The 27,122-nt window shown below is 48.8% G+C and overlaps 1 protein-coding gene across 3 annotated transcripts in view; it reads left to right on the forward strand.

Moving 5' to 3' along the window:
* Positions 1-27,122, forward strand: part of CYB5RL (cytochrome b5 reductase like) — a 32,055-nt gene that overhangs the window by 3,686 nt on the left and 1,247 nt on the right. Inside the window, exons 2-7 of one of the 3 annotated variants that reach the window (XM_007978659.3) lie at positions 3,077-3,373; positions 7,332-7,480; positions 10,164-10,251; positions 14,080-14,184; positions 18,970-19,173; positions 23,489-27,122. The exon at positions 23,489-27,122 is cut by the window's right edge and continues 1,247 nt beyond it. In XM_007978659.3, coding sequence (XP_007976850.1) covers positions 3,176-3,373; positions 7,332-7,480; positions 10,164-10,251; positions 14,080-14,184; positions 18,970-19,173; positions 23,489-23,692 — 948 coding nt within the window. In that variant the 5' untranslated portion in view covers positions 3,077-3,175 and the 3' untranslated portion in view covers positions 23,693-27,122. Of the gene's footprint in view, positions 1-3,076; positions 3,374-7,331; positions 7,491-10,163; positions 10,252-14,079; positions 14,185-18,969; positions 19,174-23,488 lie in introns of those variants that run through there. The other 2 variants (XM_038000354.2, XM_038000363.2) reach the window with 2 other exon arrangements.

Below are 27,122 nucleotides of genomic sequence, written 5' to 3' on the forward strand. Positions count from 1 at the left end.
AGGCGAACACTCTCTTTTACTTTGATTTGCCTGTGTAATTTTACCTCATTGTTTTAGAGACAGGGTGTTGCTATGTTGCCTAGACTGGACTTGAACTCCTAGCCTCAAGCAATCCTCCTGCCTTGGCCTGTGAAAGTGCTGGGATTACAGGTCTGAGCCACCGTGTCCAGCCTGCTTGTGGAATTTTAAATGAATAGTTAGCTTGCAGGTGAGATTTCCGTAAAAACTGTGGAGTCTACATGTAAGTGTGGAGACCCCTGATGAATCCCAAACTGCCCTCACAGAAACATTTCAAAATAATTCAGACTGTGCACGGTGGCTCATGCTGTAATGCCAGCACTTTGAGAGGCCGAGGCAGGAGGATTGCTTTAGCCCAGGGGTTTGAGACCAGCCTGAGCAACACAGTGAGACCCCATCTCTACAAAAAATAAATTAGTTGGCGGTGGTGGCACATACCTATAGTCCCAGCTACTCTAGACTGAGGCAGGAGGATCACTTGAGCCCAGGAGGTTGAGGCTGCAGTGAGCCATGATCATGCCATTGCACTCCAGCCTGGGTGACAAGAGTGAGACCCTATCTCCAAAATAAATAAACAAATAATTCATAGCCAAATCACCTCACTGATTTGTCTTTCAGACTATGTTTAACCAATAGCCCTGAAATTGGGTTCCTTTATTCCTTCCCTTCTTTCATATTATGCACATTTAAGAATAGCCACTGTGGCTGGGCACAGTGGCTCATGCCTATAATCCCAACACTTTGGGAGGCTGAGGCAGTCAGATCACTTGAGGCCAGGAGTTTGAGACCAGCCTGGCCAACATGGCAAAACCCCATCTCTACAAAAAAATGCAAAACTTAGCTGGGCGTGGTGATGCATACCTGTAATCCCAGCTACTCGGGAGGCTGAGGCAGGAGAATCGCTTGAACCCGGGAGGCGGAGGTTGCAGTGAGCCAAGATTGTGCCACTGCACTCTAGTCTGGGTATTGGAGCAAGGTCTGTCTCAGAAGAAAAAAAAAAAAAAAATTAGCCACTGTTCTGTTTCATGAATAAATGAAAAGCAGGACTCTGCCCTCAAGTAGAACTGTTTCAAAGAAGAGAGACACACAAACATGTAACAGTTTGAATGCTGTAAGGTAGAGAGAGACTCATTCATTTGAAAAGTGTTTATTGGCTGGGTGTGATGGCTCACGCTTGTAATCCCAACACTTGGGAGGCCAAGGTAGGCAGATCACCTGATGTCAAGAGTTCAAGACCAGTCTGGGCAACATGGTGAAACCCTGTCTCTACTCAAAATACAAAACCTAGCCAGGCATTGTGTTGGGCACCTGTTGTCCCAGTTACTTGGGAGACTGAGGCAGGAGAATCGCTTGAGCCCAGGAGGCAGAGGTTGCAGTGAGTCGAGATCATGCGGCTATACTCCAACCTGGCAACCTAGGCAACAGAGTGAGATTCTGTCTCAAAAAAAAAAAAAAAAGGAAAGAAAGAAAGAAAAGTGTTTATTGAGCTCCTTTTATGAGCAGGGATGGACCAAGTGCATGGAGTGCTTACAGGAGAGAGTGAAGCCAGGCAGGCCTTCAACTGCACCTGTTTTTCTCTCTTCACTGTCCATCCATCTCCAGACTCATATCTAGACCGTTTAATCCAACTCACAACTGGATTTTGCATTTGGATCCTCCACAGGCACTCAGCATACCTCAAACTAAACTCTCTTCTGCTTTCCCTTAAAACTCAACTTCTTCTTGAGCCTTCTGTCTACCCAAAATCCAAGCCAGATCCAAGGGGTTGGATGTCCCTTCGACCCCACTGTCCCCCCACACTCCCTCACATCTATTCAGTGTCAGTGTCCTATTAATTTCCTCTTCAGTATTTCTCTCATTGACCCCTGCCTTCTCATCCTGCCTGAAGCTGCACGTCTAAGTCCTCATCTCATCACAACCTTCTGTTTCCTGCGATTAAAGAACGATATGTTTTGAAACCAGACATGCCAGAGTTAAAACCCTGGTTGCCACCATTTTAGAAGCTGTATGAAACTCTGGGCAAAGCTGAACTGTAGTGGTTAGGCGTGCAAACAAAGGTGGCAAAACTAGGGGAAAAAGGAAATAATTATCACAAAAGTCAGATTATGGTAACCTAGGGGAAGTGCAGTTATCAGGAAGGGACACAGGTGGCTTCTGGAATACTGGCAAGGTTCTTTTTACTTGACTGAGCAGTAGTTACTCAGGTGTTCTTTTATATTTTTAATTAATTTTTTATAATTGAGTTGTAGGTATATATTTTACTTTATCATTTAAAACATTTTAAGGCCAGACATGGTGGCTCATTCCTGTAATCCCAGCACTTTGGGAGACTGAGATGAGAAGCTCACTTGAGGCCAGGAGTTTGAGACCAGACTGGCAACATAGTGAGACCCTGTCTCTACAAAAAGTAAGAAAAAAAAAATTAGCCAGGTATGGTGGCGCACACCTGTAGTCCCAGCTACTCAGGAGACTGAGGCAGGAGGATTGCTTGAGCCCAGGAGGTTGAGGCTGCAGTGAGCTATGATCATGCTGCTGCTCTCCAGCCTGGGCAACAGAGTGAGACCTCATCTCAGAAAAACAAAACAAAACAAAAATATCTTTTAAAATTCAATGTAATTTCTATGTAAAGTGTCAACTGGCACTCAGAGCACAGGAACAGATCAGGAAACCTTGGTTAGTAGCTCTGATTGTTGTGTCCTTTCTTCCGTATGCCAAGCTATGCTTGGTGGTAAAATACAAAAAGAATAAGACATCGTTCTGTGCTCAAGGGGGTCCCATCCTGCTAAACCTTCCTGAAGTCGTAGAGCTCATGAGTAGTAGAACCAGGTTTCCTGAAGCCAAACCCTTTCCTCTAGTAAAGAAAGATTCATTTCACACAAGGGATTGCCCTTCTAAAACCAATGATAGTAAATGGTTAATGCTCCCTACCAGACAGCAGACCCCTTGGCTGATCCATCTCCATCCCCAGCGCTTGCGCAGAGGCTGGCACCTGCAGACTTTGGAGAATGTGAAGAATAGAGGAGACCAGAGAATAACCCCTGTGTTTTCCCTCTCCCAGGCTGGCCAAGGAGCAGGGCCTTGGCCCATGGTCTCATAGAGCCTGGCCTGTTCTGGAAGAGCACCCAGTTGTTCCTTCTAGGCTACCCAAGCCCCATTGATGATGGGTGAGAGGGAGGAGGACGACGACACTGAGGAAGCCTGGCTGCAGCTGCGGCCCATGGAACCCCTGCCCTCCCAGTGCTGTGGCAGTGGCTGCTCACCCTGTGTGTTTGACCTCTATCACCGAGACCTGGCAAGGTGGGAGGCAGCCCGAGCCAGCAAGGACAGGAGCCTGCTGCGTGGGCCAGAGTCACAGGTGAGGGAGGCTGCTTCTCGATATGAGCACCAGGGCGGCAGAATCTACTAGCCTTGGCCCTGCAAAGCACACCTCTAGGAAGCCTTCCCTGACTGTACAGCAGAAGAAAAGAGTACACATAACAGAAGCAAACAGATCCAGGCTCAAAGCCCAGCCCTGAAGCAAACTTATTAGCAGCTGTGTGGTTTGAGGCACAGTCCCTTAGTCGACCTAAGCCTTAGTTTCCCCATCTGTAAATTGAGGCTAAATGTTTGGGATGTGTAGCACAGAGCTTGACATCCATTTCACTTAACTATGTTTATTGAGTACCTATTATATACCAGGCCCTGTGAGACAGACAGGATTTGAGAGTGAGCGTGACAGACACAGTCCTTGTCCTTATGGACTAAACTAGCTATAGTTTATTCTAGGTAAATAATGGATGTTAGGGCTGATATTTTTTCTTCTCTGGCCCTTACTGACTTTTTCCTCCTTAACTCCCGCAGGACTTAGTCTGGACTAAGCAGATTAGCCCTTTATTGTAATGTTTAGGAGGGTTCACAGTTATAAATGTCAGAACACCGGACTTCATCCCCTGTATTACACAGATAGGGAAACTGAGGACCCATGCTTTCTGGCACTGTGCATAGGTTTTGTTTTGCATCTGTCCCTGTCTTGATCTCCCGCATCTGAACAGTCTTCCCATTTTCTGTGTCCCTCCTGACTAATGTGGAGTAGAGGTGTCTCCCATTTCTACCTCTCTCAATGCCATCTGGCATCAGCATCACTTTTTTTTTTTCTTTTTTGTAGAGATGGAATCTCGCTATGTTGCCAGGGCTGGTCTCGAATTCTTGGTCTCAAGTGATCTTCCCACGTCAGCCTCCCAAAGTGATGGGATTACAGGCATGAGCCACCTTGCCTAGCCATCATCACTTTTTGACCAACGATTCCTCATTCTTGGGGCTCAAACTAGACCAAAGTTTAGTCATTTTTACACATGTTGTTCTTAAGCTATTATAGATCAGACATTCTGAACAAATGCAGTTGTTTTTCTTTTCTTTTTTCTTTTTTTTTTTTGAGATGGAGTTTTGCTCTTGTTGCCCAGGCTGGAGTGCAGTGGCATGATCTTGGTTCACTGCAACCTCCGCCTCCCAGGTTCAAGCGATTCTCATGTCTCAGCCTCCCAAGTAGCTGGGATTACAGGCGTGTGCCACCACACCTGACTAATTTTATATTTTTAGTAGAGATGGGGTTTCACCATCTTGGCCAGGCTGGTCTCGAATTCCTGACCTTAGGTGATCCACCTGCCTCGGTCTCCCAAAGTGCTGGGATTAGAGGCGTGAGCCACCATGCCTGGCCTTGCAGTTGTTTCTCTGAACCCCAAAACAACATGACATTATTATTATTATTATTATTATTATTATTATTATTATTATTATTGCAGAGTCTCACTCCGTCACCCAGGCTGGAGTGCAGTGGCATTATCTCAGCTCACTGAAACCTCTGCCTCCCAAGTTCAAGCAATTCTCCTGCCTCAGCCTCCTGAGTACCTGGGATTACAGGCACCTACCACCATGCCTGGCTAATTTTTTTTTTTTTGCATTTTTAGTAGAGTTGGAGTTTTACCATGTTGGTCTCGAACTCCTGACCTCAACTGATCTGCCTGCCTCAGCCTCTCAAAGTAGTGGGATTACAGGTGTGAGCCACTGTACCTGGCCGTATTTTTGCTTTTCGTGAAGATAGAGACAGGGTCTTGCAATATTGCCCAGGCTGGGCACAAACCCCTGGGCTTATGCGAACCTCCCATCTTGGCCTCCCAAAGTGCTTGCTGGGATTACAGGCATGAATAACTTTATATTTAATGTCTCCTTGTATTTCTGCCACTGGAAGGTGGTGATGGGGACTAGAGTGCTCTGGCTTCTGCCAGTGACTGGGGAATGTTTGTGACAACCTCTGTGTTTTCTTTCTTCTCACTGCCCTCCATCTCCACGTGGCTCACCCCTTCACTTCTTTCTGATCTCTGCCCAAATTTCATTTATCTTCCTAACTCAGGACTACCAGACACCATCTAGATGTATTCTTTTATGTGTATACTGTCCATCTTCTTGCTAAAATATCAGTTCTGGCAGAGAAGGGGCCTCTGTCTTTCTCACTGTTCTATCCTCGGCACCTTGAGTAGTTCCTGGCATTACAGTCGGCACTCATTAAATATTTGTTTTATGAATGAATGTGTTTCTCCCAGATCTACTAAGTACCATATCCTGTGTGCTAGGCACAAGGAGATTGGTAATAAAGATGCCGGGGTACCAGTGCTGAAAAAACTCAGCTTACAGAAGGGGGACAAAGAATCACAGGGTTACTTGGCTGGTCACGGTGGCTTACGCCTGTAATCCCAGCACTTTGGGAGGCCGAGGTGGGTGGATCACCTGAGGTCAGGAGTTCAAGACCAGCCTGGCCAACATGGTGAAATCCCATCTCTACTAAAAGTATAAAACTTAGCTGGATGTGGTGGCACACGTCTGTAATCCCAGCTACCCAAGAGGCTGAGACACGAGAATCACTTGAATCTGGTAGGCAGAGGTTGTAGTGAGCCGAGATCTCACCACTGCACTCCAGCCTAGGCAACAGAGCGAGACTCTGTCTCAAAAAAAAAAAAAAAAAAAAAAAAAAAATTTGCAAACAGATGGAAGCAAACAAACACAAACATTTTGTCAGTCCTATAAAATAGCATATTCCAATTTGTAATTTTGTTTTTTAACTTTTAATGAAGCAATAATAATAGGAAAAGATTTTACATTTCCATGGTAACTTATATTTTATAAAATGCTTTTTACATTGCATCTCATCTGACCCTCATGATAACCCTATAAAGTTATCAGGGATGAGTGGCCCTTTTTATAGACTAGGAAACTGAAACCCAGAGGATCAAATTGATATGCTGAAGACTCCATAGGGAGGCAGTAGCTGAGCTGGGGCTAAACCCAGTTCTCCCAACTCCCAGTCCAGTGTTCCTTCCAAAGCACCAGGCAGCTGTGCCGGAGGGTACCCAGGTGCTCTGGCTGATGATGAAGAGGTCATCCTGGATGGGGGCTGTGGGAAGGGACACAGTGGAGACAAGGCCTCGAATGCCAAGCCCGAGAATTTCTGTCGATTCAGTGATATTGTCAGCACTACCATGGGTAACTGGGGTTCCAGAGTTGGTGCTGCAGGAACACATGGTGCCAGGCCCTAAGCTGGGATTGAGGGGTCCCAAGAGTAAATGGAGTATTATACAGGAGAGAAAGGTCTGTGAGTCACAGCATTCAGAGAAGGCTTCCTGGAGGAGATGTAGGTTGGGGTGGAATGTTAAAGGCAGTGGGCTGAGACTTCCACATGAATTTGAATCTTTGTCTACAATGTGACTGTAGACAAGTAAGCCAGCATGACTCAACTCAGGCCTCAGTTTTCACATATGTAACACACAGATATTGGGTTAGATATTCTGAGGTCCCATCAACTTATAAATTATGCAAATCTGGATTTTAGCAGGTTTGAAGAATGGGTATGTCTTTTACACATTGGAGATGAATGTTCTGGATAAGAGGGCACTGCTTGAGCTAATAAAGACTCAGAAGTAGGAGGCAGCAGGGTGTTCCTGGGAGGATGAAGAAAAGTCTGGCACCAGATGCCTGGGAGATAAAATGGGGTGTGAGGGTCATCCACAGGGCCCTTGAGTGTCCAGGTAAGGAAGGAGCCCGCACTTTACCCTGGAGCTGAGGGGAGCCGTGGAATGCTTAAGAGCAGGATAGGCTCAAAGGAAAGCGCTCTGGCATTCTTGGATCTGATTTTCAAAGGGGAGTAAGGTGAGGCTAGTGTCCAGTTTACAGGAAACTTCCCGAGCCAAGACAGCCTCTCCTTGGGGACAGTGGGAAGGATGCTATGGATGCCTGTGTGTCTGTGGAGCCCTGACCTCTAGCTGTTGGATCTCTTCCTGTTGCAGAGCTGCCCCTCCAAGCTGAACCCAGAGACCTTCGTGGCCTTCTGCATCAGTGCCATGGACAGACTCACTAAGGACACATACCGTGTCCGGTTTGCTCTACCTGGGAACAGCCAGCTTGGCCTGCAGCCTGGCCAGCACCTCATCCTACGGTACACTCAGGTAGCGGGAGGACCAAAGCTTCACAGCCCTGCTTTGCTATTTGCTAGCTGCTGGCCTTGAGCAACTAGCGTACTCTCCCTTAAGCCTCCATTTGTCATCTTCAAGATAGACATAGTGACACATGACTCAGAGGGTTCTTGGGATTGAACTAGATAATGCATTTTCATAATAAATAATAACAACACAATCACTTTAATAGCACTTACTATCCAAGGCACAGTTCTGTGTGCTTATAGGCGTGAAATAATTTAACGCTCACAAAATCCTGTGTGGTAGGTGCAGTTATTTCCCAGAGGAAATTGAAGTAAGAGAGGTCCAGAAACTTGCCAAGGTCACACAGTTAGGAAATGTTGGAGCCAGGATTTGAAGGCAAGCAGTCTGGCTTTAGAGCTTGTGGTATGAACCTAATATGATTAGTACCAATTGATAGAATTGAGAATAAAGGGCTTGCCCAGCACCACATAGCTAATAAGTCACAGAGCCAGGATTTAAACCCAGACAGCCTGGCTCCTGCGTTACGCTCTTTACCACTCCTCTGAGGTTCCTACTTCCTCCCAGTCTACTTAGGCACTCTACTCCCACCCCAGTCCCCACCCCTGCCTGCCCAGAGACAAGACCCTTTGGAATGTCTGGGTAGAGTTGTCTGTTAGGCTGTTGGCTCTGTGAATCTGAGGCTTAATAGAGAGATCTGAGCTGCAGGCATGGGTTTGGGAGTCATTGGCACATACCTGAGTGGTATTTGGAAACGTGTGCATGGAAAGAGAAAGGCGCATAGGACCAAACCCTGGAAACACCAGCATCTATGGCATTGGCAAGAGGGGGAGGAGCCAGCAAAGGAAACAAGGTGCGGCTAGAGGAGAAGGTGGAAGCCAGAAGAGCACTTACTGCTGCTCAGACTCTGGCCACTTGCTTCACAACGGTCCCTGGTATTTGTGTCCACCTCCTTCTGGCCTGTGGCCTGGCCAGCAGTCCTAGAAGTTCACTATCCCAGTGGGCAGGAGGGGCCACAGGGCAGGTCACAGTCCCAGGCATCCTTTCATCCATGAACCAGAATGCCCAGAATTCCCTGCCTCCAGGCTGGCTCCCCTCCTTCACCCACTCTGTCCCTGCAGTGACATCCCTAACACACATATTTGACCATGTGACTCTGGAGTGCAGCATGGAGGCAATGTGGCACCCCAGAAGGTATCTGAGGTACACATTGCCTCCATGATAATGTCCTAACCCAAGGCCCCAGCTTACTTTCCCACCATGTTCTTCTCCCTTTGCCATCCCACCCCTGCCCTGGTCTCAGCCTCCTGCTCCACACCTGATTCCCGCCACCCTTCCTGTCCCAATTTGCCCTTGTCAGTGGCTGGCCTATCCTGCAGCGCCCACCTCCAGGAGGTTTCCTAGGCTCCCAGAGGAGACTGCACACTCCCTCTGAAATGTATCAGTTTTACCTCTGTTGCAGCAGACGTCATAGTGCTCTGCAGCCAAGCCATGCTCTATGCTCTGTTCCTTATGTCCCCTTTGTTTCATATGCATTTATTAAGTATTTCTGTCCAGCCCCTCATGCTTTTGGTGCATTGAGACAGGGCCTTTTTAATCTTTGCATACCTCAGAGAAGAAAGTTTTGTACGTAGTAGGACTTGAGAGAAGACTGCTTAGGGAAGCTCCTGGGAAACTCTGAGGAACAGTGGTGAGGAACCCATCTCTGAAGTTAGAGCTGTGATTGAATTTCAGCTGTGCAAGTGACTTCACTTCTCTAAGCACTGGATTCCTCATTTGGGTTGTTGTTTGAGTTAAATGAGATAATGCATATGAAATGCTTGATACATGCATACATTTAATACACCATGGCTATTACTGTGACTCATGGTGGTTATCCTGACCCTGTTTTTGGTAACATAGAGAGGATTCGTGCATGAGATAGGGCTTTAGACTGGGGCCCTTTGAGGATCCTTCCAGTCCTAATGCTTCTGTCAGGTGCTAGTAAGTGTTTAATAAATGTTAGCAGTTGTTTTTATCTTTATCACTCTGTGGTCGAGAAGAGGTCAGGAAAAATGACAGTCATGTCTTCAAAACAACTCACATCTTCAGTGTACTTTTTGAAGCACTCTCCCATCCACACAACTGGAATGCAGATAGCTGTCCCCATTTTACAAAAGCGGCCACGGGAGATGAGATGATCTACTGGGATCTCACAGCCAGCACGTGGCAGTGGATGAGCCCAGTACTCTTTTTTTTTCTGTTGCATCTTGCCTGCCTCTCAGTGAGGACCTTTATTTTCACCAGCCTGGCAGAGGAGGTAGCTCATAAGGATTTGCAGTTGTTTGTTTGTTTGAGACAGAGTCTTGCTCTTTTGCCCAGGCTGGAGTGCAGAAGCATATGATCTCGGCTCACTGAAACCTCTGCCTCCCGGGTTCAAGTGATTCATGTGCCTCAGCCTCCCGAGTAGCTAAGACTACAGGTGTGCACAGATGTGCACCACCACACCCAGCTAAATGTTTGTATTTTTAGTAGAGACAGAGTTTCACTATGTTGTCCAGGCTGGTCTCAAACTCCTGACCTCAAATGATCCACCCACCTCGGCCTCCCAAAGTGTGGGATTACAGATCTGAGCCACCGTGCCCAGCCTTAAAAGGGTTTGTTGAATGACTGGCTGACTGACTGCATGCTTCTCTTTCCCAGAGGGATAGTAGATGACTTAGAAATTCAGAGAGCCTATACGCCCATCAGCCCTGCCAATGCAGAAGGATACTTTGAAGTGTTAATTAAGGTGAGTTGACCTTCGAGGATGCTCTCAGATGCCGTGGACTTGTGCCTCCTCTGCCAAGTTGGTCATGATGGGGCAGTTCCTACCAATGTGGGAAAAGTCAGGGTTCACAGGAAAGGGGGCTGGCCTGAGGGAGAAGCAGGGACAGGTGAAGGAGGACTTCTTCCATCTCCTTTCCTGGGGAAGGGACTGCCGCTAGTCCACCAACAAAGGGCTGTTCCAGCGTGTTCCTGACAGATTTTACTAAAAGATAACTCCGACTGAGAAGGGGAAGAAGGGAAACTGCTCACCTCACCTTCCCGCCATCTGTGGAGAGTGAGCACCAAGTTGCACAGGGAAGGGAAGCCAAGGCCCCCTGCACCCACTGTGTTCTGAGCACAGGGGTCCAGAGGTGAGTCAAGCACAGTGCCTACCCTCAAGATACCTGCCCAGGACAAGTGACCAGATCAGGACAATACAGTGTGACAGATTTTGTGCATAAGGAGGCCCAGCCCAGCTCAGCGACTGGGTTGCAGGGGAGGCAGGCCAGGCTTCCTTGGAGAAGCTATGTGTCTAGGGAGTGGAGAGCTAGAGGGAAAATGTGGGAAGGAAACTCAGTGCTGGGAACAACATGGACAGAGGCAATTGGGGAAGTAAGTCCTTTGTTCTGGAACAGAAGGAAGGCATGCCAAGGGAGCAGGATGCAAGCTGAGAGGTTTAGGCAAGAGGTAGGACATGGAGAAGCTTATGGATAGGACTAACCTAACATCACCTCTCAGGGGAGGTGAGCAGGACCAGGGGCATTGGAATTGGACCTTGAAGAAGGAGTGCAAATTGGCAGTGGCCGTAAATGGCATTCTAGGCTGAGGGGATGGTTAACCAAAGGTTGGGGGGGGTGAAATAGAACAAGTCTTCTAGGAACCGTACCCAGCCTGAGAACCAGGAGGAGAGGGTGCTGGTGGAGCAGGCGGGGTGGATGGAGGAATTGGCAGAGATGAGATGAACAAAGTAGGGGTGCAAAACACCCTGGAGACCCAAGGAATAGGCAACAAATATATAAGAAGTTGTGGAGGCCCAATTATGTGGAAAGAATAATTAGGTTGAGCTACATGAAATTGCTGATATTCCAACTTTTTTGACTTAAAGAAACATCAGCTTCATGTGGGCCAACCTAATACACAGCTCTAGATCATCATTTCCCAAATGGAATCATTACAATATTTAAGAATAGTGTTCACATCCTTAATCTACCTTATAAGACATGACTTATTATCTGTATTGCATTGATAAGTAAACTGAGTCCCACAGAGGCCCCAAGGCCCCACAGCTAGTAAGAAGTGCTGCTGGTAGGTGAGTCCTGCCTCCTGACACCGAGACCTTAGCACTGCCTCCAGCTCCTGCCTTCCTACCTGCCATCAGAGCGCGAGTATTTATTCCCTCACACATAAGCTTGGATGGGATCCCTTCTTCACGCAACTGTTTGTCTGGGAGATTCCACAAATCCTCTCCAAATGGCCTGCTTCCCCAAGCTGCTTCTCGGGGTGTGTTTCTGTGGAAAGGATAAGCCTGGAGACAGTTCTTCAGGGCAGCTGGATCTCTCCCAGCTACAAGGCTGATTTTCGCCTTCGTTTACTGGAAAGCCTCTCTTTAGAGAGATGCCTAATTATCTCTAAGCCACTGGCTAGGAAGAGCCAAAAATGTCTTTGCAAATTGGGAAGGTAGGCAGGGCTTATCGTTTGACCCTCCCATGTAGAAGGGAAGGAGAAGCTCCCATTTCTCAGGCACTTTCTGGGTACCAGGTACTGCCCCTGTCTCTTTATTCTAATTATCGCATTTCAACCTCATAACCACCCTATAGAGTAGATCATATTATTCCCATTTTACAGATGAAGAAACTGAAGCTCAGAAAGATGACATCATTTGTCTCAAGGCCCCTTGGGTAATATCATCCAAATGGAAGGACAAAAGTTCAGTGTCAGTTCTATTTAACAAGTATGTATTAAGCATTTACTCTGTGCCAGGCTCTGTGTGGGTATGTATTAGTCCATTTTCACGCTGCTGATAAAGACTTACCTGAGAATGGGCAATTTATGAAAGAAAGGAGTTTGATGGACTCACAGTTCCAGATGGCTGGGGAGGCCTCACAATCATGGCCGAAGGTGAAAGGCATATCTCACATGGTGGCAGATGAGAAGAGAGCTTGTGCAGGGAAACTCTTCTTTGTAAAAACATCAGATCTCATGAGACTTATTCACTATCGCAAGAACAGCACGAGAAAGACCTGCCCCCATGATTCAGTTACCTCCCACTGGGTCCCTCCCACAACACTTGGGAATTCAAGGTGAGATTTGGATGTTGACACAGCCAAACAATATCAGGGTACTAAAGACAACATGGAAGAATCCTTCCCCTCTTCTTGGGTGCTGTCTATGCCATATGGCCTCTAAGGCCACAGCTGGGATCATGTCTCACCCTAGACAGGGGCCAGAAAACAAAGCATGCATGGAGACAACCTCCAGCAAGGCAGGAGAAAAAACACACCTTTCCTTCTAGACCCCTTCCAGTTGAGCCAGAGACTTCCCTTGCATTGTGCACGTGGTGCCCAGGGAAGTCAGGGATGATATCAGAGATGGCCATGGGTGCTTAAAAACAGGTCTGGGGACCAAAGCCATGTCTCTCTGTTAAGCCTGGCTATAATCTTACTCCAAACACCCTTCCAGTCCTGTTTCCCAGTGCTTCACCCTCACCCTCACCCTACCATGTTCCCTTGCTGTTCCCAAAACATGACCCAGATTGTCCTACCCCTGACCATTCTACACCTGATGTCCAGAGTCCTCTCTGCACCCCTGCTCACATCCCCAGTGAATTCCATCTTGCCCATCTTTCAAGTTCCAATTCAAATGCTTCCCCCTCCAGGAAGCCATCCTTGATCCCATCCATGGAAGTGACTGCAGCCTTCTCAGGTTTATTCCTAGTTTATTCTTCTCATGGGTATTAGATGGTCTCTACCTTGTATATGTCTGAGACTTAGGTCCCTTCTAGATTGTAAGCTCCTTAAGGGGACAGCCTGAATCTGGATTGATTGATTCATTCATTCATGGAGCTTAAGATCTAGGTGTCTTACCTGCATCCTCAACATGGTACCTGGCACAGAGTGGACAGACACCCAGGCAATATAGACTCCCCTCTCCATGGAGGAATCATTCCTGTAACCTTCATTGTTCATCCAGCCAGGAGATGGTGTAGGATAATGCAGAGACTGCAGATGGGTGGCCTGAATCTAGCCCACAGATGTATTCGGTATTGGCCAGCATAGAGTTTTAAATTTTTGAATTAATTGCAGACATTTCAAAAATGGGAGATTTTAAATAAAAATATGGATTTCCTGCCTCTTTTGGAAAATCAATAGATCTGGCCAGTTAGGCTCCACAAACTATAGACTGAAACCTGCAAACTGGCTTCCCTCCTTAGAAGGAGCATTGCTTGCCAACTTATCATAATCCCCATCACTCCCTATTGTCTCCCTGATGCTGAGACTGTGTGTTAATTGCCATTAATCATCACGTATGGTACCTGCATGGTCCCTGTGGGCATTTGGGTTTGGGACCTCTATATTGAAGGCTTTAGGTCCTGTCTCATCCCAGCCTCCTGTCTACCTTCTGTGTAAGCTTCTGGGCCTCATCTGAAAATTGGGAATGACTGTACCAACTTTGTCGGATGAGGAGGACAATTAAATGAGGTAACACATGTGAAGCACTTAGCATACAGAACAGGCTCCACATTAATAGCTAATCTGGTTTGTGTTGGCAGCATGTACCTGTCCCACTGATGTCTCCCTGTGTTTGCTTCCAGTGCTACCAGATGGGGCTGATGTCCCGGTATGTTGAGTCCTGGAGAGCAGGAGACACAGCTTTCTGGCGAGGACCTTTTGGAGATTTCTTCTATAAACCAAACCAGGTCAGTGCCAGCACCTTAAATCCTCAAGAGATTCCTATTGACTGTGGTTTTCATGTTTCAGCCCACAGCATCTCACTATGCCATTCTCCCTGAGCTCACACACAATCCCAAGTGTATCCTTGGGGTCGGACATGGGAGAAGATGGAATAGACACTTATTTTTTTATTTAGAGATGGAGTTTCACTCTTGTTGCCCAGGTTGGAGTGCAATAGTGCGATCTTGGCTCACCACAACCTCCACCTCCCAGGTTCAAGCGATTCTCCTGCCTCAGCCTCCCAAGTAGCTGAGATTACAGGCATGCACCACTATGCCTGGCTAATTTTGTATTTTTAGTAGGCATAGGGTTTCTCCATGTTGGTCAAGCTGGTCATGAACTCCCGACCTCAGGTGATCCGCCTGCCTCAGCCTCCCAAAGTGCTGGGGTTACAGTCGTGAGCCACCACTTCCAGCCGGAATAGACACTTGTAAATGAAACTGCCTGCCCAGCTCCAAAGTTACCCAGGGCACCCATTGCTTAGAACATCAGACTCATGTACTTGGTGTTTAGGAGCCCTTATGCCCTCTGACCCTCAGACACCTTCCAATTTCACAGTGCAGTCACATGACTAAATATGCCCCATGGCTTCCTGCTTCCCAGCTCAGATGGCTCTTCTCATCATCATCCTGGCATTTTTAAATCCTTCCCCGACTTTCCCAGAAAGAATTCATAATTTCTCATCAGTTGGTGCGTATCTGGAAAGCATTATGACAGTATGTACCAAGAGTCTTCAGAGTCTTCAAATCCTTGGCCCCAGTAATTCCACTGTGGAAGTCTGTCCTACAGAATGAATCAAAATGCTGGCTCTTTTGCATATGTTCATTGCATCTTTATTTAAAATAGCAGAAAATTGGAAACAACTGAATATCCAACAGCAGGGGAACAGTTAAGTACACTGGGCTACAGGTACTTGATAGAATAATATCCTGGATGTTAAAATTATGTTTATAAATGATGTTATATACTTATGCTGTAAGATCAAGTGACAAACACTAGGTAAAAAACTGAATATACAGGAGGTTGGGAAATTAAGTTAAAATGCACAGAGAAAATATGAAAAGAAAATGCATTGAAATGTTAGCAGTTCTGGGTAGTGAAATTATGGATGATTTTTATTTTCTTCATTATACTTTCTAAATCATTTGCAGCAAACACCTATTACTTTATAATTAGGAAAACAAAGCAAAATGAAAACAAATGGAAAAGAATGAATCATGCCTTCCTCTCCATTCTTTTTGTTTAATTTTAAAATGGCTTTTTTGGCTGGGCACAGTGGCTCACGCCTATAATCCCAGCACTTTGGGAGGCCAAGGCGGGTGGATCACCTGAGGTCAGGAGTTTGAGACCAGCCTGGCCAACATGGCAAAATCCTGTCTCTACTAAAAATACAAAACATACTAGCCAGGCATGGTGTCACGCACCTGTAATCCCAGCCACTTGGGAGGCCGAGGCATGAGAATCATTCGAACCCAGGAGGCAGAGGTTGCAATGAGCCGAGATTGTGCCACTGCACTCCAGCCTGGGTGGCAGAAAGAGATTCTGTTTAAAAAAAAAAAAAAGATCTTTTATTATTTTTTTCTTTTATAAATGTAGTACGTGTTCATTACCCAAAAATCAGCAGACGAAAAAAAAAAAGAAAAGAAAAAACACTCACAGGCAATCTACCCAGACACACCCATCTTATGGCTTGGTGTATATCCTTCCAAACCCTCTTCCACATGAGTATATGTACAAATGCACACTGCATGTACATGTGTAGTATATATGTATAATAATATCAAGCACGTGTAGCACCTCATGTGTGCCAGGCTCGGACCTTAGCACTTGCTATATGGTAACTTACACAGTCTTCACAGCAGCTCTTAGGTGCTACAACCCCATTCTACAGATATGTGCTATGCATATGTTAATACTCTTCCATAGTATTCTCCTAGTACTAACCATGCTTAGCCTTGCATTTTAGACACTGCATCCCCCAGATGCTTGAGAGCAGGGAATGGAAATTGTTCGTGTTTCCTCCTTGTCTTGAGTGGATAACAGATGAACGTTGTCTTGACCACCTTTTCTGGTGGAGCCTCCCAATGCCTTATGGCTGCTCCTTCACATGCACAGAATACTTGAAAGGCCCTGCATTTATTTCCTGCCTTCCTGCCTTCCCCCCTCCTTTCCTCCCTCTGTTGCCCAAGCTGGAGTGCTGTCACAGCTCACTACAGCTCCACCTACTGGGCTCAAGCAATCTTTCTGCCTCAGCCTCCCAAGTAGCTGGGACTACAGGCGTATATCACCATGCCCAGCTAAGTTTTGTATTTTTTTATGGACACAGGATTTCACCATGTTGCCCAGGCTGGTCTCAAACTCCTTGGCTCAAGTGATCCTCCCCACTCAGCCTCCCAAAGTGCTGGGATTATAGGCATAAGCTACCGTGGATTTCTTATCTGGGGAGGCTGTAGGACCTGATGGTGAGGAAAAAGAAATGGTGTCTCACAGCTTAATATGCAGTCACTGAAATTTCAGTAAGCCTTGGTTTCACCATGCAAGGACATCTGGGAAGCTCCTGCCCTCTTCCGGGCCCTGTTTTGCTGCTCTGCAGTTGTCTTCAGTACAGATGGATATTACATCAGCCCTGAGGACTGACATATTAGCATCTGTCTGTGCATTCATTCAACAAACAGACACAAGTGCTCACCCAGTGCCAGGGGACTCTGGGGACCCAGAGATGGGTCAGATGAGTCCCCTGTCCTCCAGAAGCTCACAGTCTGCTGGGGGAGTCAGACACACAGACAGATGACAGCAGCACAGTGTGGCCAGTGTGGTTCAGAGGGACTCACAGGGAGCTGTGGAAACGCAAAGAAAGGACCCTCCCCTTCCCCTGCTTGGGGAAGGCCTTCCAAAGGATAGCCCGAGCTAGGATGGGAGGAGGCGGAGGAGCATGGCAAGCTGAAGACCTGGAGGCTGGAGAGAGCACTGATGCAGAATAGCTGCCAGGCGTGAGTCTCAGCAGCTTAGGGAGAGGGAGGGATCTAATTGGATCTGCACCAGGCAGTTTTCTTTTTTGTTTGTTTTGTTTTGTTTTGTTTGAGACAGGGTTTCACTCTTGCCTAGCTGGAGTGCAGTGGCATGATCGTGGTTCACTACAGCCCCAACCTCCTGGGCTCAAGCGATCCTCCTGTCTCAGTCTTGAGTAGCTGAGATTACAGGCATGAGCCACCACATGCGGCCAATCAAGCACTTTTCTTCATCTCATTTAATCCTTGTAACAGTTCTGAGATAGGTGCTGCTATGGGGAAGTGCTTTTCTTTTTTTTACCAGTGAGGACACTGAGGCTCATATTGGTGAAAGAGCTTGCCCAGATCACATGGTTGGGGATTTATACCCAGAGGCCTAATCTCTAGAATGAAGGAGGTGAATACCCCTGCATCACTCAGGTACTAAACTTTAAGGCACTGACCCTAAAGAGGGTCACCCCCCCCCCTTTTTTTTTTTTTTTTTTGAGATGGAGTCTCACACTGTCACCCACGCTGGAGTGCAGTGGCGCGATCTCCACTTACTGCAAGCTCCGCCTCCCAGGTTCACACCATTCTCCTGCCTCAGCCTCCTGAGTAGCTAAGACTATAGGCGCCTGCCACCACGCCCGGCTAATTTTTTGTATTTTTGGTAGAGACGGAGCTTCACCATGTTAACCAGGATGGTCTCTATCTCCTGACTTCGTGAACCACCCGCCTCGGCCTCCCAAAGTGCTGGGATTACAGAGGGTCACCCCTCTTTAAGAGGCCTAGAGCCCGGAAATAAATTCAGTGAAGAGGAGTTGATGGAACTGGGACCTCTTGGGGTGGAAACTCACCCTTTTGTTTGTTTGTTTGTTTGTTTTGAGATGGAGTCTTGCTCTATTGCCCAGGCTGGAGTGCAGTAGCATGATCTTGGCTCACTGCAACCTCTGCCTTCCAGGTTGAGCAATTCTCCTGCCTTAGCCTCCCAAGTAGCTGGGACTACAGGCGTGCACCACCACACTTGGCTGATTTTTGCATTTTTAGTAGAGATGGAGTTTTGCCACGTTGGTCTCGAACTTCTGACCTTAAGTGATCCACCCGCCTTGGCCTCCCAAAGTACTAGGATTATAGGTGTGAGCCACCGCTCCCGGCTGGGAACTCACCTTTTTCAAGTGACTCTTTTGTGCCAGTGCTGTGCTACATGCTTATGCATATTATTTCATTTAGCCTAGAGATGAGCAAGCTCAGAGGTCCAAGGTGGGCCCTTGAGATCTCTGCAGAGGTACCCTGGGGCAGAGGAAGCAGCCCAGAGAGCAGGGCTGGAATGGCGTTGGGAGTGGGCAAGGCTTTGATGGGAGTAGGTTTCAGCTCAATGTAAGTAAAGACCTCCCTGGCAAAGGATTTGGCCTATAGTAGGGCAAACTGCCTTGGGAAGTAGTGAGCTCCCTGTCAGCAGAAGTGTGTAAGCGGAGTACTTGTGGGGATGCTTTAGTAGGCAACCAGGCCACTTACAGGATGGGCTATACTGTTATGTTCCCTTTCAGCCCCCATATCTCATTGTCTCCACTACCCAAACCTCACATGCCTTTCACAAACAAGGATGACTTTCTGGAGGAGGGAGAGAGGGGACATAGGTGGTTGGACACCAAGGAAGGTCACTGCCATCCAGTTGAAGGAAGCTCAAGGAAAAGCCCCATAGTAGAGGGGATAGGGTGAGATTCTCCCGACCCACCTGTCATACATACCCCTTCTATTCCCCAGTATGGTGAGCTCCTCATGCTGGCTGCGGGCACGGGCCTGGCCCCCATGGTGCCCATCCTGCAGAGCATCACAGACAATGAGGATGACGAGACTTTTGTCACTCTAGTCGGTTGCTTCAAGACTTTTGAGAGCATCTACCTGAAAACCTTCCTCCAAGAGCAGGCCTGTTTCTGGAACGTCCGTACCTTCTTTGTACTCAGCCAGGTAAGCCCAGGGTGGTGACTTCCTTTTTTGATTGAGACTCTGCAGTCCCTTTGCACCTGTCCTGAGTACCAGCTCTAGCCTCTTTTGGCAATGGATGCTGTAGTCATAATCCCTGCCACTGGTGGAGCACCCACCTGTAAGGAAGGAAGGTGTTCTCATGTTCATTATACAGATGAGGAGATGCACATTCTAGGGGGGAAGCTGCCCACCAGCTCATGCTGCTGGACAGGGCTGAGGCCAGGATTTGAGCCCAGGGCTGTCTGGTTGCCGAGCTCTGGCTCTCACCTCATGTGTTGCTGCCTCCCATCGCCCTCTGGCATCATCAGTTACATGGGCAGGGGCCTGGCTGTAGAGGACAGGGCAGGCTGCAGACCTCCCTCTGACTGAGTGATGTTCCTTGAGGCAGAGACCACATGTCTACCTCAGCCTCTTTCTTCAGTGCTTAGCATAATGCCAGGCCCAGAACAGGGACTCCATTAGTGACTGCTGGAGTAAACTGATCTGAGTTCCCTGTGCTTACTAGTATCCTCCCACCTCAGCCTGTCCCTCCATAGGAGGACCCCACCATAGCTGGCAGTGACTCTCCCTGCCGAACCCTCCTCCCTCTGACTCCACATCCCTTCTGCTCACTCAGGTAACGCTTCTGGGGCCACCCCCATAGGTTAGAGCATGGGGGTTTATCTGCCCCTCATCTCAAGCCAGGCCCTCAGCTACCTTTGCTGGCCTGCCGTTCCCTGATTGGTAGCTTCACTTTTCCCTCCTGTCCCCCGTGGGTTGGATTCCTGCTGGGCCCCGTGTGTTCCCTGGTGCTTAGGGTCAGCCTTCTTGCCTGGTGCTGTGGAGCACCCTTCTCATCTGGTCCCACTATGAGGCAGCTTTATGTAGTCCCTAAACACTTATTTGATCCTCAACATTGTGGCTGGGTGTGGAGGGTGAGGAAATTGGATTTCCCATCCCAATATAAGGGTCCCTGGGCTCCCCAGGGTCTGGGTTCTGCAGGCCTGTCCATGGGGCAGAATGCTCAGTGGCATGACATTGAGAGCATGGTGAACATTTATAGCAGCAGAAAGTGCCTAAGGAAGGAGAATGGAGCCAAAGGCTAGCGTGCAGCCCAAGGGGTGGGTGCAAGGGATGGGCCACTGTTGCCCAGCAGCACAGACAGCCTGCCTGAGAGCCTGGACAAGGACACTGAGAGGAGGGCAGGAAGGCAGCACCTGGCAGAGGGTCCACAAGCTGCTGGCCAGCTTTGCTTTCCCTCCTCTATCACCTGAGCATGTGGCAGGTGTCAGAGACACAATAGTGAAGGTGACCAACTCCCAGCCCTCTGGCTGCTCACCTATCTGTGGGTGACAGCCACAGAGGCGGCCGAAAAGGTCTCCCCTTCATTCAGCACATTCTCTGTAGCCAGCACCATTCTAAGCACTTTATTTACTCATTTAATCTCCACTACAATCTTATGAGGCTTATACTCCCATCATGCTCCTTGTACAGATGTGAAATCACAGAATGGTTAAGAACCTTGCCCAGGGTAACACAGCTGGTTAGTGGAGAGTGGAGTATGAACCCAGGAGGTCCTGCTCAAAGGCTGTGGTCTTAGTGCTCCTCGGAATAAGGCAGCACAGCACAAGGTGCTGTGAAGATGTTCAGGATGCCAGCGGTGGGCAGAGAGGCCAGGCCGGGTCAGGGAGGGCTTTACCAAGCAGGTGGCTTTTCAATTAAAGTTCACCAGCAATAGAAGATTTTTAGCCCCCAGCTGGGCCAGGGTGGTGCCAGTGGCATGGAGTTGGGCAAGCGAGTGGGCTGGCCATTAGTGGCAGGTGAAGGGAGTGACTTGTGGCTCCTGCCTGTCCACACTCCCTTGACTCAGTGTGCGCCCTCACCTGCCTGGGCCACAGCTGCAGCATCCTCAAGAGTCTCCCCCTACCAGCCGCTCCCTGCTGATTTGTCCTGCATCCCGCAGTCCTAAGGACAGATCTGACCACACCACCACCCTGTTTCCAGTGCTTCCCTGACTCCCTACTGCTCACAGGATAAGGTCCACACCTGAGAACTGCCTCCCTCTGTGGCCTCATCTCCCAGCCCGCCTTCCCTGTAAGCTGTGACCTGATGTCACTGGTCTGCCCATGGTTGCAAGTGTGCTGTGCTTTTCTGGCTTCTGGGCCTTTGCTCACACCGTTCTGCCTGCCAGGAGTGCTCCCCCTTCCTCACCTCCCACCTGTGTACCCCTCACATCCCTGTTGAGGTAGAAGTCCATCCTGGAAGCTTTCCTGGAGCCCCCAGGCTGGTCTTGGTGGTTCTGCTGCCACCACCCCGGCTCTCCTTCACAGCACCCACCTGCTGCACCGTCACTGTTTGTGGGGTCCCCTGCCCATCTCACCAGCAGCCAGGCCCAGGGCATCTCAGGGTGCATGGTGGGATAGGCTGAGCTGAACCTAAGTAGTCTGAGGGAAATGAGCAGTGGAAAAGGGGAGGTGAGGCCAGTGGGCCCCAAGGCCCCATCTGGTGAGTCAGACTGTAGCGGGAGCATGGGAAATGCCAGATCATCAGAGAGGATTTCCTCCTCAGCACAGACTCTGTGAGGTGGGACTCCAGGGCACCCTGTTTGTTTTGTTTTGAGACAGGGTCTCACTCTGTTGCCCATGCTGGAGTACAGTAGTGCAATCATAACCCACTGAAGTCTCAACCTCCCCGGGCTTAAATGATCCTCCTACCTCAGCCTCCCAAGCAACTGGGACTACAGGCACATAGCACTTCCCCTAGCTAATTTTAGTTTTTTTTTGTAGACCAGCTTTTGTCACATTGCCCAGGCTGGTCTTGAACTCCTGGACTCAAGCGATCCTGCCACCTCAGCCTCCCAAAGTGCTGGGATTACAGGCTTGAGCCACTGTACCTGCCTCCAGGGCCTTTTGAGTGGGCCTCAGAATAGAGGCCTCTCCTTACAGGGCCTCTGCCAGGGCTTGCACCAGCACCACGGCTCTCTGGACAGTGACTTTCCATAGCGGATACTCTCCTCACAATCACAGTCCTGAGAGGTCAGTCACTCAGCCAGGAAAGTGGCAGTGGAGCTCCACTCCCCACCAATCCTGTCTTTGTGCCTAGCCCCAGGAACTAGCAGCTTGCCCTCATAGGATCTGCAGAGTGATGGCTCTCTTCTGGATTTTGTTTTTTGTGGGCTGGTAAGATGGTTTTTTCATTTAAATTCTTCAGACTATATATAGTTGTCCCTTGGTATTCATGGGGGATTGACTCCAGGACCCCCTGCAGATACCAAAATCTGAGGATGCTCAAGTCCTTGATATAAAATGGTGCGGTATTTGCATATAACCTACACACATCCTCCCATGTGCCTTAAATCATCTCTAAATTATAATACCCCATACAATGTAAATAGTGAGTAAATAGCTCTTACTGTATTTCTTTTTGTGTTTCTATTGCTATATTGTTATTTTTAAATGTTTTTTTAAAAATATTTTCAATCCACAGTTGGTTGAATCCATAAGTGTGGAACCCATGGATACAGAGGGCTAACTATATACTTAATGATTTGTGTACTTTTCTACACATATGTTGTACTCCAATAAAATGTTCATTTAAAAAAATAGAAGAAATTCCTTCAAGTCGCCTAGGAGTGGAACTTTCATTTTGTGACCCTGAGGAGGAAAGCTTCAGCTAAGGCTAGAAAGGCAGAGAGTAGGGTCCTGGGTGCCTGGGGTCACCGTCCAGCCTTGGAACACGAGCTTAGCCTTTCTCGATGAAGGCATTGTGACCTGGGATCTGTGTTGTATGCAGCCAGGACACTTGTCTCTTTTGAGCAGCTGCCATATCCCCAGTGGCCAGCTCGGTGCCTGGCACAGAGTAAGCACTTGGTAAATATCTGCTAAATGAACATGTTCATTGAAACCTTAAAAGAAACGAGCAAAAGTTATGCTCCAAGGATGATGATGATAGCTAACCTTGGAACGATTCTGGGAAACCCACAGTCAGGGGAGAAAACATTCCTCCCACAGTGACAGGTGTGGCTGCTGGAAGGCAGCGAGAAATGGTGGGACTTGAGTTCTGGTCCTGCTGCTGCCCCCACCTCATCGTGTGCCACGGGGAAGTCCCTCTCCGCTGTGCCTCTCCTGTCATGGGAAGGTGACAGTTCCCACAGGCTTGTTTTGGGGATGAGGAGGAAGTGCCTGGCCCACGGTGGGGCTGGATATAGGCTGGCTTCCTACAGCCTCGGTTTCTTTATTTTGCAGAGAAGAGCTGGCTATGTGAACACTAAGGACCCCCTGCTCCCTTGTAGTGACCCATGCCTTTCTTGTCTTCCCAGGAGAGCTCCTCAGAGCAGCTTCCCTGGAGTTACCAAGAGAAGACCCGCTTTGGCCGCCTGGGCCAGGACCTAATTAAAGAGCTGGTCAGCTGCTGTCGGAGAAAGCCATTCGCACTGGTCTGTGGCTCGGCTGAGTTCAACAAGGACATAGCCAGGTGCTTACTGTGCGCAGGCCTCACTGAGGACTCCTATTTCCTCTTCTAGCCCTGGCCTCCCTTCCAAAGCCTAAGCCATGGGCCTGCTACTGGGACCCAGGAAGGAGCACAGACTGGAATCAGAAGACGTGGAGTCCAGGCCTGGTCCTGCTGCTCATTTGGCAAGTGTCTTTGCTGCTCAGAACCTCTACTTCTCATCTGCCCCATGAGGTTAATCACTCCTCTGGCCTTCTACTATGTGAAAGGGGGACAGGCTGTAGGGACCCTGAGGAAGCGAGCAACCAGCCTGGGAGTCAGGGAAGACTCCTCAGAGGAAGCCAAGTCCAGGCTGAGCCCCAGGAGGAGTAGGAGTTGGGCAGGGGAAGATTCAGGAGGAGCTTCCCTGGCCTCTCCGATTAGAGGATCTAATGGGGGCTCCAGCTGTGGCCTCAGCACCATCTCAGATTATGGCTTCCTGAGTGTGTAGGGAAGGACCCAGGAGAGGCTAAAAGCTCTTTGGAAGAGAATTCTACCTTTCCTCCTGTGCCATGAGCCTGACACATGAAGGTCTTGGGTTCTATGACTTCACCATGTCCTGAGAGCAAGGTGGGGCCCTGGACTGTCTTTGTATTGGCCCCAAGCCTTTCCTGCTGTGAACAGCTTCATTCTCAGTCCCCTTTCCTGGCTCAAGAATTGAGCCTAGCAAAAGAAGAGGCACGGGAAGGAAATGCCTCTCCCTCCTTCTGCAGGCAGCCACTCAGCCTGTGCCTTCAGCTCGGTGCCCTGGTGACAGTTGCTATGGAGATCTAAAGATAGAGCAGGAGTCAGGAGACCTGGGTCCCTCTCCCAGCTTGTCCCACTGAGCGGCTGCCGATCCCGGTCCACCCACCCCAGGAACCCGGCACCCCCATCCCAGGAACCCAGTGCCCCTGGGCAGTGCACTGCAGTTAATGAATTCTGCTTTCCACAGCCTGGGCTCCAGCATGCTGCACCAGCTTGGGCTAACTACAGGCAGTCCCAGAACTGGAATACTAAGCCATGGAATCTTGGAGTTGGATGTTTATAGTCATAGAAGTGTACTCCTCACCATATCAAAGCTGAAAGTTCAGGACTCTAAGAAACATACAGTGTGGCAGACTTATCGTATACACGGGAAACTGAAGCCCAATGAGACTAAATGACTTGCCCAGGGTGAAACAGTCCATGGCAGAGCCAGCACTAGAAGCCTCCTAGCTTCAACCTCATGTGCCAGTTCGGCACCAGTGGTTTTCAAACTGCGCTCCACAGGAAACAAGTGTTCTTTGCATAGCAACAGTGAAAGGACAGCTCCAGATGGATCCCCAGACCCCCCTTCAACCAGAGCAGTTCCGTTTTCATCCCATTTGTATATTGGGGTTTCGAAGTATTTTTATTTTTAGAAAAGGATTTTCCTATCCTGCTCAGAAAAATGGCAACAAATCTCTCTGCTGTGTCACATTTAATAAATAATTGTGACACACAGTTGGGGGATGGTGCCGGAGGTTTCAAACTGCTTCACAGGCAGAGTTCCAGGGTCAGAGAGCATGGAGTGCTGTGTGTGACCTTCTCCCAGAAGCGTGGGCACAGGAGCGTGTTAAAGGCCTGAAAAGACCAGTGGCAAAGAAACTCCTTTCATTTTGTCTAACCCAGAGTTTCTCAAGCTTATTTAACTATAGAACACTTTTCTATGGGTTTTGTAGCTTCTTTCTAGCACAGCATAATGAGTGGGAAAGGCCCTGACTGAGAGTCAAAGATTCTGAGCAGGAACCGTGATCTCTTCCTGCCTAGCCTGTGACTTGAGCAAGACACTTTTCCTCTCCCCAGACCTCTGAGGTCTGCGATTTTCCCTCCACCCTTTCCTCTCCCTCAGTTTGCACGTCCTATTGACTCAGCTGCAAATAGCGGGGGCCTGTCAGGAGCCTGACTCTGTTCAGACACCAGGGAAACAACAGCACACCAGGCAGATGCAGTTATGTCCAGTGCGGAACTTACAGCCTAGCAAGGAAGGCAGAAATTCAACCTGTAATTCTAAAAGGGATAGATGTCATGGAAAGGGAAGTGTGGAGTGCTGGGAGAGTGGATGGCAGGGGCTTTAGCCCAGTCTAGGGAAAGGCCAGGGGCACACCACTGCCACCAGGGATAGAGGCTTCAAAAGCTTCCAAGTCACTCATATTAAGAGTGTTGCCGGGCATGGTGGCTCACACCTGTAATCACAGCACTTTGGGAGGCTGTGGCAGGCGGATTGTCTGAGCCCAGAAGTTTGAGGCCACCCTGGCCAACATGAAAAAACCCTGTCTCTACCAAAAAAAAAAAAAAAAAAAAAAAAAAAAATTAGCCCCATGTGGTGGTATGCGCCTATAGTCCCAGCTACTTTGGAGGCTGAGGTGGGAGTATTGCTTGAGCCAAGGAGGTCAAGGCTGCAATGACTGTGATTGAGCCACTGCACTCCAGTCTGTGTGACAAAGCAAGACCCTGTCTCAAAATAATAATAATAATAAAATCAAAAAGAGTGTTAAGGGGGTCTCCACTTAAGGAGTAGAGAGTTCGAGGCAGTTCTCTTATCTCTGTCCTTGTCTGGTTTTAGATGTATGATGTTTAGATATTAGACAAGGCCGCCCAGTGGTAACCAACCTAGAATGTGTTGGCCTCCTCTTCCCCTCACTCCATGTAGGTTCTGTACAGCCTGGCTGCTGGTGGGATCTCTTATCATGGGACATTGGTGAGGACCCAGCCATGCCCTTGGTGCCAAGAAGCCTAAAGGGCTCCTGTCACCTGGAAACCTGAGAGTGCGGGGCCGGGTGCTGTGCCCCACAGGGTGCTGAGCAAGCCCAAGAAGAAGAGTGTGGGGTGTGGTGTGTGAATTCAGACCTCTCGGAGCTGGGGGCGGTTCCCGTCAGCTGCTGTTCCTTTGATGATGCCCACTGCGTGTTGTGGGAGGCGTGATCACCGTGTGATGTTGCAGTGAGAGAAGAGAGGCTTAGGAGCTAAACATGATACACAGGCATCAAGAGGTCAACCAGGTGTCCGCAATCTATGAGCCAGACACAGCTCTCTTTGTGCATGCATCCCAAGCTTCAGGAAGGCAACAGCTACTAGAGGGCCTGGGGACAGATTCTTGTTAGCAGAAGTGGCGATGACTTTAGCTCAACCCTCACCATGTTTACCGGCGTCGCTTCTGCGTTCCCCTAATGGGGCTCCCAGCTCCCAGTCTGCATGCCACCTCCATGCTGAGACCAGACCAGTTTTCCCTACACACAAATCTGGGCCTGTCACTCCCCTGCTTGAAATCCTTCCCTATCTCCCTGTGGCCTTGGGGTATGGCCTCTCTGCTCTGCCACCTTTCCAGACTTTTTCTATGCTGCCGCCCGCTCACACACACCTCTCAGGCTCCAAACATGTTCTCTTGCGTCAGCCCATCCCTTACATTAGCTGCTTCCTCTGCCTCGCCAGCCTCCCACCTTCCCATCTCCCACTCACCTTTT

The sequence above is a fragment of the Chlorocebus sabaeus genome, chromosome 20 (assembly GCF_047675955.1).
Source record: "Chlorocebus sabaeus isolate Y175 chromosome 20, mChlSab1.0.hap1, whole genome shotgun sequence".
In the NCBI taxonomy this organism is placed as follows: Eukaryota; Metazoa; Chordata; class Mammalia; order Primates; family Cercopithecidae; genus Chlorocebus; species Chlorocebus sabaeus.